Source organism: Panulirus ornatus, chromosome 16 (assembly GCF_036320965.1).
Source record: "Panulirus ornatus isolate Po-2019 chromosome 16, ASM3632096v1, whole genome shotgun sequence".
In the NCBI taxonomy this organism is placed as follows: domain Eukaryota; kingdom Metazoa; phylum Arthropoda; class Malacostraca; order Decapoda; family Palinuridae; genus Panulirus; species Panulirus ornatus.
The window spans coordinates 4,617,386-4,630,319 of record NC_092239.1 but is presented as its reverse complement, the minus strand read 5'-3'; the positions used below and the strand labels follow the sequence as shown (position 1 = coordinate 4,630,319).

The 12,934-nt window shown below is 36.1% G+C and overlaps 1 protein-coding gene across 6 annotated transcripts in view; it reads left to right on the top strand.

Moving 5' to 3' along the window:
• The window catches only part of Lpin (phosphatidate phosphatase LPIN), a 63,883-nt gene that overhangs the window by 38,241 nt on the left and 12,708 nt on the right, over window positions 1-12,934 (top strand). For 3 of the 6 annotated variants that reach the window (XR_011713822.1, XR_011713823.1, XR_011713824.1), the window contains 4 exons: window positions 2,174-2,450; window positions 4,441-4,667; window positions 6,678-6,781; window positions 10,439-10,842. Coding sequence is in view for 3 of the 6 variants with exons in the window: in XM_071671108.1 (XP_071527209.1) it covers window positions 2,174-2,450; window positions 4,441-4,667; window positions 6,678-6,781 (608 nt within the window). In the remaining 3 variants the exon portion in view is untranslated. The remainder of the gene's footprint in view (window positions 1-2,173; window positions 2,451-4,440; window positions 4,668-6,677; window positions 6,782-10,438; window positions 10,843-12,934) is intronic. The other 3 variants (XM_071671108.1, XM_071671107.1, XM_071671105.1) reach the window with 1 other exon arrangement.

Below are 12,934 nucleotides of genomic sequence, written 5' to 3'. Positions count from 1 at the left end.
TAAGTTTATAGCTAATTTGACAGAAAAATGTTCATACCCATGTTGTTGCTATTCCAAAATAGATATTTCCTATACAAACAATGTTATACATTTCATTTATGTTTTCTTAAGAAGTTAATAGTTGGGAGGTGTGAACAATGAAAAGAATTATGAAGAAATAGCACTTGGTCCAAATGCACTGATGATCCACCAGCTGGGAGGACAGGTCAAGGAGTGTGGTGATATTGTGTGTGTGTCTGTGTAGTGAATATGGGATGGTTGAAGGATAGATGTTCATTATGTAAGTTGCATCTTGGATGTGATGGCTGTGTGAAATTTAAGTTGTATGTTTTTGATGGTAAAAAGATGAACAGATGATGTCCAAAACACATACAGAAAAGGGTAACATGATGGGATGGATTTTAATATTGTGTAAGGGGGTTGGTTGTTTAGTGCATGTCAATTTGTTGCAGTGAAAATATGCTTTATCAGTGTTGTGATGATGGGGTAGAGGGTAATAGCAAATATGAGTTGCTAAAGTGAATTAGGGAATGAGCTTTTTATGTTTTTTCAAAGGATTTTGGTTGATTATATAAGCATTTAGATGAGAGAGAATTGAGTGCAGAGCATGCTGAGGTGGATTTTTATTGGAAGTATTTTAATTTCACTTTGCATGTGTAGTATGTTTGAATTTCTGAAATTATGTTTTGCCTTCTCAATCTTTATACTGTATTTGCCCATGGAAACACTATCATGATAGGAAGAGTTGTTAAGATAAGGAGTACACAATTAACTTAGTGTTTTGATGGATGTTTAGTATTTGAATTTCTGAATTTCTAAGAGTGTGTTCCAGCTAGTCAGTCTTTTAGATTTTATATGACCCAGAAAATGCGACCTTGAGATAAGAATAGATGTCAAAATAGCAATGACATAGTGTTTGAGATTCTGAAAATTGTGATTCCACCATGAATGTTTGAGAAATATTCTTTGCTTTTCATGCTTAATGATTCTGTCACCTCCTGACACAGATCCTTTTAATCAGTCAGTCTTTGCTTTTCATCTTCATGATCAAATCATTTTAGTATGTCCCTGTCATCTCTCAATCAGGCTTTGCTTGAGACCACACCTCGCTCTTACACTGTCATTCCATGCACAATCATCCCACCACACATCACCTATAAATCTTAGGCTCTTCATTTCCAGCTTTTTAGCCATTTTCCTCTCTTTTGTATTCAGCGCCCAAGACTCGCATCCATAAAGCACTTTGAGGTTGACAGTTCCTTTAAATACATCCATCCTTACCCTTAATGCATCCAGGACGTTAGCCCCCCTCTCCCACAATTTGACTCGCTTCTGCCCACTTTGTTCCATACCCTGCTATGACCACTCCAGATAACCAAAACAGTCTAGTTCCTCCATGTGCTCCTTCTTCAGTCTCATGCTCAAACTGTCCTGCCTCACCTCCATACTACAGCTCATTACTGTAAATGTTTTCATGTTGATTTTCATCTCCCTCATTATATACACTCTCCAGCACCCAGACAAGCTTTTGGAATTCCTGTCTAGTCTGCAACAAGAGCTGTGTAATCAACAGGCAGCATCTCTCTCTCTCTCTCTCTCTCTCTCTCTCTCTCTCTCTCTCTCTCTCTCTCTCTCTCTCTCTCTCTCTCTCTCTCTCTCATGACCCCATGCATTAACATTAACCACGGTGCTGTCACTCATTATGAATGCAGGCCCAATTTCACCTAGAATCACTCACCTTCCTTCCTACATGATTTGTGGGCCAGGTATTTGTTTTTAAGAATTTTCATTAGGAGTGGTGACCTCGATAAAGCATATATGATAAGGTTGACAGAGTTGCCTTGTGGAAGGTGCAGGAAGAATGCTACTTAATTCTGTAAGGAGCATTTACTGGAAGACTGAAGTTCGTTGTGTGAGAAATGGCATAGATAAATATATCATGTAGGAGTTACATAGAAAGATTAGAATGATTAGCAAAGTTTAGCAGCTACTTGCAGATTTTTGTTTTGCATACCCACACTTAAGACACTGTAGGATTTGCTGTTCCCATATAATTGAGAAAGATATTGTGAACTTGGTGTTTTGTAATTGTTCTTTGCTTTCAGTTTAAGTAAGACAGCATTTCAAAGAAGAGGAACTATTTAAGCTAATTTGTTGGAATTCTATTTATTAGGGTAAACTCAATCTACGTGAAGGAAGCAATGAAGCACTCTTCTCAGTAACAACAGCCTACCAGGGAACCACTCGATGCAAGTGCCATATTTTTTTGTGGCATTATGATGATAAGATTGTTGTGTCAGACATTGATGGCACGATCACAAAGTCTGATGTGCTGGGTCATCTCTTGCCAATTTTGGGCAAGGACTGGGCTCAAAGTGGTGTTGCTCAGCTCTTCACAAAGATCATGAATAATGGCTATCATTTTCTGTACCTCTCAGCTAGAGCTATAGGTAAGCAGCTTTCTATATTATACTGTAGACTCCTAGATCTAACTTTATGTCTAGTAATGCTGTCACTATAGGAGACACTCAGATGAAGGGATCTGTTGAGAACGTTACTTTGCCCTAATCATCAGCTCCATTACTGTCTCCATGGGATGAATTGGGTTTTTTAGTCTTGAAGGCCATTTGTACAGACTTTACCTTAAACACTGTAACCTTTTAACTCCATTCCTATTTAGGTAGTATGTCACAATTTGGAATTACTTCAGTGATTTTTAGTCCGATACGGAAGAATTATTCTCATATACATATATAAGATAGATGTTGATAGGTATTATTATTGAAAACAAAAAATTATGCCACTAAGAATTATTAGGGAAAGCTTTATGATATTTTTGACCTCCAACTTGACTTAATGAATGGCTTGTTCTATGTATCATGCATCAATTATAGCAGGTTAGCAAGTCTACCCTTTTGTCAGCTTGTGTGATTGGGGACTCAGTATCTGCTGAATCAGCACCAACTGAAGTTGCATGCTTAAATTTTCTTGATCCACTCTTATGTAAATTGGAATGAAAAAAAAATCAGATTTTTTTTTATCCTTATATTAAGACACACACAGGCTTAGAGTGACTTTTAACCTGCTCCTTTTAAGTATTTTATGTTCACATTTGTTGAGGTAGCAGTTTGCTGTCAGACTTGATTCTTGCCTAGTATCAGCCATACTGGTGACTGTTAGTTTTGAGGACAGTTTAACATTAGACTGGTGTATTTTTGTTAAATCACTCCTTGATTTGAGTTTTAGCAGCTGATCACTCCCATATACTTTTAGGGACCACACAATATACTTTTAGGGATCACACAATTTGCAATTGATTCACAGGCAGTAACCTGAACAAACTGCCAAATATTTCATTAGAATTTATGAGAGGTACTCTTTAAGCTTGAACAATTTGTAGATATGCAGATTCTACATATATTACAATTCTGTAGAAAAGCATTTACAATAATGATTAGGGTAAGCATTTCTTTTACTGTCATAGTGATGTGGAATAGACTAGAGAATCATGGTAGATTTTACACAAATAAATGAAGCTGTGTACACTTTGTTCACAGTTTATAGATAGGAATGGAATCATTATTTATTTATTTTATTTTGCTTTGTCGCTGTCTCCCGCATTAGTGAGGTAGCACAAGGAAACAGACCAAAGAATGGCTCAACCCACCCACATACACATGTATATACATACACGTCCACACGCAAATATACACACCTATACATCTCAACGTATACATATATATACACACAGACATATACATATATACACATGTACATAATTCATACTGTCTGCCTTTATTCATTCCCATCGCCACCTCGCCACACATGAAATAACAACCCCCTCCCCCCCTCATGTGTGCTTGGTAGCGCTATGAAAAGACAACAAAGGCCCCATTCGTTCACACTCAGTCTCTAGCTGTCATGTGATAATGCACCGAAACCACAGCTCCCTTTCCACATCCAGGCCCCACAGAACTTTCCATGGTTTACCCCAGAAGCTTCACCTTCCTTGGTTCAATGCATTGACAGCACGTCGACCCCGGTATACCACACTGTTCCAATTCACTGTATTCCCTGCACGCCCCTCACCCTCCCGCATGTTCAGGCCCTGATCACTCAAAATCTTTTTCACTCCATCCCTCCACCTCCAATTTGGTCTCCCACTTCTCGTCGTTCCCTCCACCTCTGACACATACATCCTCTTTGTCAGTCTTTCCTCACTCATTCTCTCCATGTGACCAAACCATTTCAAAACACCCTCCTCTGCTCTCTCAACCACACACTTTTTATTACCACACATCTCTCTTACCCTATTATTACTTACTCGATCAAACCACCTCACACCACTTAATGGAATTATAGATAATTGAATAAAATGATAAAGAATTTTTGCCTGCTTAATTTCTGTATATTACTAAAAACACACAATTGTCTTTACAGGGCAAGCACGTATTACTCGTGACTACCTTAGATCCATCAAACAGGGTGATCTTTCATTACCTGATGGGCCTTTACTATTGAATCCAACCTCTTTAATACAAGCCTTCCACCGGGAAGTCATTGAGAAGAAACCAGAAGAGTTCAAGATATCGTGCTTGAGAGATATTCAAGCCTTATATCCTTCTGACAAAAATCCATTTTATTCTGGATATGGAAATAAAATCAATGTAAGAACAAAAAGATTCAAATTTTGCCTTCCTCTAATTTTTTGCTTTTTTTCCAGTTTATGTATGATAGATAGATTAGAAGTAATTAGATTTAGGTACCTCTTAATGGCTTGGAGAAAATTTGTTGGAGATACTTTTATTATGCCATCTTTGAAATGAATGATACTGGTTAGCATACTTGTTGCCAAAGTATTGACCAGTATGCTAACTGAAGTGACCAATATTTTATCAGATATGCTTGATTCTGAGATATAACCCAGTTCTCATGGGTTGTAAGATGAGAAAGTTGTATCATAGAGCTCTATGGAAATATATTATTTGAAATGGTGCAAAATTTTACCTCTCTGTGTATTTAGTTATTTATAACTTCCCCAATACCCTTTTCTTGAATGGTTCTTTGAGTTGTTCCAGGATACTCTTTCCAGGAGATCCAAGGCTGCACTGTCTCCATTAGTAGGGAAATGATCAATTCCCTTGGAAATAAAAGTTCTTGGATGAGACTGTACTCTCAGTGATACAGGCATGCCAGAGGTGACTTTTCATTAGTGGTGTGAGCTCTTACAGGAGGAGTCCGGTATCACCACATTTGATTGTACATTAGTATGAACATTCAGAACCATTTCTGATAATTTCTTACTATAAGTCGTAATGGACTTCGTTCAAAAGCAGAAGCTTATTCAGAGGGGGGGAACTGAATATATGTGCACTAACAGTCATTTTCATATAGAAAGACTTTATCTAGTTAATAATCGAGATAGCCTCTACAATTTCAGAGAATTGAGTTAGAATTTGAACATAACCTCTACAATTTCAGAGAATTGAGTTAGAATTTGAACATAACCTCTACAATTTCAGAGAATTGAGTTAGAATTTGAACATAGGTATTCATATGTTTTTTATTTGGAAGCTCTTTTGTCTTCAACATGATGTCAGGTTTGAAAAATAAATTTTGAGCTTGCAGAGAATCAAATTAGATTCAAATAGACCTAAGCAGAGATACATCTTTCCTCTACCTATTAGCTACTAGGCCTGAGCAAAAGTTTTCTGACAGCTACAAAGCAGTTATGGCAGAAAGATGGGTTGTTACTAAGTGTTTGTTAGTTGTATTTTGACAGACTTTAGTTCACAGTGTTTTAATTATGAACTACTAATTTGTATTTGCTGGAGCTGGGAAAGGTCACTTTTGTATAAGTTTTCCCTAACTTTTGTGTAATCTTTTGTCCAAACAAACCCAAATAATGGAGCCTTGGCACTTTTCCCAGATTTAGCCACATTATTGTACAACGAGGCTCAGAATGCAGTCTACCAAGGCTTATTCCCACCATATGTGAGTGAGATCGTTTCTGATCAGTAGTTTTGTTCATTCAAGTTGGATTTTGATCATAGTTGAAGTTCCTTTTTTAATGGTCTACAGCACTTGTTCAAAGATTGATTCAAGTTTTATATCCTGAAGAGCTTTTTCTATTGAATGACAGCCAAATCATGTTAGTCTGTAATTAGAATTGATGAGATTATCCTTATCTGGGTTAGAATTAGGTGTTGAATCAACATAGTGGAATTCATCTTTAAGTTAGGATAAGGTGGAAAAGTATTAATATAACTGATTTTTATCTTCCCTTTTTCTGTAAGTGGACTGAACCAGGGCATGTGAAGTGGCTGAGGTAAACCATGGAAAGGTCTAAGGGGGCCTAGTTGTAGGTAGGAGCTATGGTTTTGGTGCATTATACATTACAGCTAGGGAATGTATATGCACAAATGTAGCAATTTTTCATCAGTTCCTGATGCTACTTAACTAATGTGGGAAGTGGCGATCAGGTATGAAAAATGAAAAAAAGATGTAGATTTTTAGCATGATGTGTAAGTGAAGATGAAACTTTAGTAGTTAACAAAATTAAGATGAGTATAGTTTTAGTACTCAGGTTTTGTAGGGAAGGTGTAGGTAACTGAAACTGTGAGAAAATAGCTACATTTAGCTTTAGTATGAAGCCTTACTAGATTGGTCTCTTCCAGGATGTTTGGGCTTATCGGGCCGTTGGGATCCCAATCTCTCGAATATTCACCATCAACCATCGTGGTGAATTGAAGCATGAGCTAACACAGACATTCCAGTCTTCGTAAGTATTGTAAAACTGTTTCTCAAATTACTGAAACTGTTATTGTTCTGCAATACATAACCATCTGGAAGTTTGTTTTTTATATAGAAAATGTTCTCATAGTTTTGTTTCTGGAATTGTAGAAAAGCATTTTGAGGGATCACTGTGTAAGAGCAGTTAGCATTCCTGACTGTGATGCATTCATGGGTCGCCCAGGGTCGAGCATATAGGTTCAGATCTTGGTTGCAGCAGTCAGTCCAGAGTTAACCCAGCTGTTCATCCACCCCTAGGGGTTGTTCGGTGAAATGGGATATGTCAGAGGTGGAGGGAACAAGGAGAAGCAGGAGACCAAATTGGAGGTGGAAGGATGGAGTGAAAAAAATTTTGAGCGATTAGGGCCTGAACATACTGGATGGTGAGAGGGATGCAAGGAACAGAGTGAATTGGAATGATGTGCTATACCTGGGTCAACGTGCTGTCAGTGGATTGAACCAGGGCATGTGAAATGTCTTGAGTAAACCATGGAAAGGACTATGGGGCTTGGATGTGTATAGAGAGCCGTGGCGTTGGTGCATTCCACATGACAGCTACAGACTATGAACGAATGTGGCCCTTTTTTGTCTGTTTTCTTGGTGCTTCCTCACTGAAGTATGGGGTAGCCATGCTGTTTCCTGTGGGGTGTGGTGGCACTAGGAATGGATGAAGGCAAACAAGTATGAATATGTACATGTGTATATATGTATATGTCTGTGTTAATGGGATGGCCATGATTAGGGCCTCAGCTGCCCATGCTATCTCAGCTAACATAAAAGAAAGAGAGAATCCCATCTTATAGGTTCTTTAAGCAAAAGTATTTTGATTCAGTATATCACTGTCATCATCATATGATGAAAGGGTTAGAGTTAGCATAATGGCTAGTTAATGCTCAAAAGAAATTCATGGATTAAGAATAGGAAGTGCAGATTTGTCTGGAAAGCATGAGCTGCTCAGGCTCTGCATACTGAGTTTATGTGGAGAAACGTGCTGAAAGCTTGCAGTTATAATTCATGATATCACTGCTGCTTCTACATAAGTCATCTGTCAAAGATAGAAGAAGTTATGCATTTTGCATCCTTACTTCAAGAATTTATTGAAAGGGGCGTTAGAAAAAGGGAAAGGCTTCTTCAAGTATTCGTAGCTCAACTTCAGAAAAAGGAAGCTGGGTTAGGACAGTCATATATTTGATAATTCTAAAAAGATTTATAATTGTAATATAAATTTTTGTCTTATGTTGGAAGTATCTTATTGTCGTCTATTTATGCCTCTATATATCAGGTATTGATGATTGTTATAGTTTTCTATTTGAAAGAATTTTATCTTCCTTTGAATTTTTTTTGGTCCTCCTTTAGTGCCATAGGCATTTACCTTATGAAGGCGTTGAATCAAAAGGCAGGAACTTGGCCTTGCTTTAAAATGCTTTCTCATATTTTTCTTTTCAAGGTTTTAAAGAGTTCAGGGCCCCTAGTTGTCATATAGAAAAAATTGCAAAGGTCCCATCAGAAACTTTAATTATGAGGCAGTGATTTCTCATACTTTTGAAAATTTATATATTGATAAATTTCTGTCCCTGAGAAAATTGCTTAGAAGAATAGTTTCAAACTGTTTTTAGAGGATTAACTTAAAAGGAAAGAATTGGAATTCAATTAATCATATAAATTTTAGTCTTGACTTTTAGATTTAGGCTTTTAAAACTTCCCTTTATCATTCTTGTGATGAATTCTTGAATACCTCAGGTGGATAGGAATGTTTTGATTCAGTGAAGAAAAGAAATTCTATCCCTGAGAAAATTGCTTAGAAGAATAGTTTCAAACTGTTTTTAGAGGATTAACTTAAAAGGAAAGAATTGGAATTCAATTAATCATATAAATTTTAGTCTTGACTTTTAGATTTAGGCTTTTAAAACTTCCCTTTATCATTCTTGTGATGAATTCTTGAATACCTCAGGTGGATAGGAATGTTTTGATTCAGTGAAGAAAAGAAATTCTATTGCTATTTGAGTATCTGTTCATCACTGCATTAGTTGTTGTAAATGCCAAGTTCCTAACTCCATTTTATCACAGACACTTTCCTAAAGTTCTGGGATCATGTCACAAGCATAGTAAGTTTCTAAGGATTAAGAGAAAACTGCTGCAAGTAGTTGATGGTAGTATTCAATGCTGATTCTATAAAGTCATTTTGATTGTGCTTTCTCTGAAGAATCAGTTTCTTCTTGCATAATTAAAGGTTTGTTGAATGTCTTATGCTAATAATATGAACAGAATCTTAATAAGGTATCAGATCATGGAATCATCTAGTTCATCAATCACATTTAAGGCAAAATAAATGTACTGCTGCACCAGCTTCCTTGTATCAGTCCAGCTATATATTTTCTTAACCAGTAAAAGGTTAAGAAAATATTTAGTTGTAAAGTTGAAGATACATGAGAAAGAAATAGGTCGTTGAAGTTACTGATAGTTGATGGAAGAGATTTGATGAGATCCAGAGCTAAATTAAGTGAAGATCTCATGAAATGCTTTTGGACTGGATGTGCTGGGAGGACTTTTCATGTTGGTGTAACTAAAAAGGTTTTGGGCTTGTTGAATCAACTAGTTGAGCAAAGTGAAATGTAAGGTTTCCTTTTTATGTTATGAAAATTTGTTTCATGTGATACACCAGACATGGGTTAAGGATGGGTTTTTTTTGGACTGAAAGGATGTAAATATGTGATTGACCACATGGAATTTGGGAAGAGTTGATAGTGATAATAGAAGTTATGTCTAAAGTTTTTGTTTAAAAGCACGATATTTGAGGCTCATTCCAAGATGATCATGTAGCATCTAGAGACAACTACTAAGTATTGTAATGTTTCCATATCCTTTGTTTGGCTAGAGGAAGTGATGCCCCTAAAGATTGGAGTAATGATCATTGATTTTTCTTTTTACATATTCTACAACTTCACATTTTCTTGGTGAGCTCTTTAATATAAAATACAAGCCTTATTTAATATGTAATTCTTATTCAGATTCTGGTTTGTCACTTTTTTTTTTTAGGATGGAAGATAGGTGTCCAAGATAGTTTAGTTTTTTAGGGTTTACTCGCTTGAGAATTTGTCCTAAATTACTTATTGGTTAATTTACATACTGTGTAGCTTATTGTTGCCAGACTCCACCTGCAAGTGAAAAGTCACCTTTGGCAAGGTTGTACTGTTATCATTGGATGAAAAAATTAGTGCAGACTCATAAAGGAACTTCTTGCACTAAAGGAATCCATCATTTCCCTGCTCTTGTATGGAGTGCAGCCTCAAAGCTACAGGATTCACATAAGAATGACCCTGAGTTTTTGTAATTAATATGATGATTATAGGTAACTTTCATATTGTTTGCTTTCAAAATTAAATGTACTTTTGTGCATAAGTATTTTGATGAAGGCTTGTCGTACTTCAGCAATGATAACTAAAGTTTCGTTGATTTTTAAGAAATATTCAATTTGTAAGAAATTGCATTTCAATGCCCACATCTTCCATTGAAGATTCTTACAGAAAGAGTTAAAGCAATAATTTCCGTGATGTTAGAAATTTTATATCTTTTTGTTATACGATAAGACAAAATGCATGTAACACTTTTTATAATGGTGTTAACTTGTTGGTGTTTGTCTTTTCAGTTACATACGACAAAGCACAGTAGTTGATGAAACTTTCCCTCCTATTGAAAAAACAATGGTTCCTCAAAATCTTATTGATTTAGTATACAGTGATTGTGACTCTGAAGATACTAGTGGCAGTGATATTCCCACTGATAGCATGGACAGTGACTGGGTGGGTTATACACCAGGTTTAGAGTCAGTATCACTTGACTGAAGAAACACAGTAAGGGATGGCAAAAATCAAATGATCTCAAATGATGAAGTGAGAAGATTAATGAATGCATCACTGAATTCAATAAAAAAAGGGACCTAAAGGTGGTGGGAGATGAATTCCAAAGCCTGATTATGGTTCAGGTAAAGAAAGATTCCTGTAACCAAGTCCAAGTAAGGGCGTACATCTGTTATAGACCTTGATCAAATGGGTAAGCGACTGATGTGTCATGCATCGTAGTACTCACGCAGTACTTCATGCGCTTGCCCTAACTATCCTAGCATCAATTTACAAGATTTCCAGACTAGCTTGTCATGTTTATACCTTTCCACTGTTGTCTTCTAACCTAATGAAAGCCTTAACCATGTTTTGCTGAACTCACTTACAGCTACTTGATCCTTTTTAGGTATTTACTCAGCCCGTAAAGCTGTTATAACAACCCTTTTCTGGGGTGCTTTTTTATTTTTTATTTATTTTTTTTTCCTCAGTTGTTGCCTTAGATTTAGATATTGTGATTTCTAAGTAGGGTAGTATTTAGATATTAACTACATGTTGTATGAGCAGTAAATATTTTCTTAAAATGATAGGATAAAGTTTGGCAACAAATCTGAGTAATATTGCGATATTTACTGAATCTTTTCCAAAGTAAGTCTACACTAACGGCTAACTTGCCATAAGCATGACATCATATGATATGGGATTGGAGAAAGGTATTAACCTACTTTGTGCTAATCACCAATGCATTTTGTGTCTTACCGTAACTGGGCTTATAATGCTTATGCATCACAAGTGATAGCTTAATTGTTGATATATGGCTGCTAGTTTACTCTTGAATACAACAAATTGTTTTCCAACATGAGGCTTATATTTCTGAAAAAGGTTGTTTTGGGATGAATGGGAATAGGGGAACCTGGCATGGAATATAAGAGGGGAAATTATTTTTAAAAACCTGAGAATGAATGCTTGTACATATAGTTGAACTAAACATGATAAAACAAGAAAATGTTAATGTAAAATACATGCATGCTGAAATTGTTGATTTTCTACTTTCATGCTTCCATGAAGCTTGACTGAAATCACAATTTTGTCAGCTTATGTCATAACTTAATGGGATTTTGATAAAGTAATAAGAATAAAAGTAATGATATTTTTATGATAATTATATAAATGAGAATGATATAATGAATAGGAATAACAGTAATTGATAATTTGTACACATGGGTCCAGCATTCGTATGCCCAGTGTGCAAATTCAAACCTTTGGATAATTAGATTTTTTTGTGCCAGTGAAGTAAGTGTTGCATTTATTTCAATGCATGTAAATTGATGAGCATTGTGGAAATGCACATTGGACAAGGATTTGGTGTACAGTATTGGAATTGCACAGTGAGGCATATATTTGGCCGCGTGTGTGTGCATACATGCAGAGGAGTAAAGACATGGTATGGTACATATTTACAAGATTAAGAAACAGTTCAACGCTAGTGTAAAACGTTCTCCACCTACCATACTAATAGTGATCACATTAGACTTTACATTCTGGTCTAACACAAATTTTTCATCAAATAAATTTTTAGAAGCCAGCCCTTCTCTTGCCCACACCTCGTGGTATTCTCTCAGCCTTTGGATATAAAGCTAGCCATTTAGTAGAACACAGGACTAACGTTTCAAGCTAAATGTTTGATATTTGAAAAGTCTTCTCAAAAGAATGCAGTTATCACCATTGTAATAATTTACAGCCAGCTGTGATGTAATGCAACTCATCCACATAGATAGTGTCAAGTGATGTCCTGAGTTGCTCCTGTTATCTCTTAACATGTCCCTGAGTAATTTGCAAACTCTTTGAGTTGTCACAAATTTTTATGCAGCTACAAAAATTTTGCATTTAAATAATGTTTTGGCAATGTTGTTTTCATATGTTGTCTCCAATCAATTGCTTTCTGTGCTTTAACTTTAGATTCCTCAAACTTATTTTCCTTCAATGAGACTTATAGTATGGGCCAAGTTCAATTCAGGGATTTCTGGTCCTTACCATGCCTGAAAAAAGGGCAAAAAGGCTTATTTTCAAAGTGTTTAAAGTTGTATCATATGATATGATTTATATTGGAAAATAGAAGTGAGTTATGATTGTTCTAAGGTTCTCAGCCACTTTGTAAAAAAAATAAGGAATCACAAAGGGGTCAGTTTCCAAACATGGATTAAAGTAAGGGTATAATATATAACATGATTTGCTGCTCTGTCCATATCATTTTCCTGGAGGCATCATCATTGTGGATGGATTGTGCACTGTCTCCTTTACCTTTG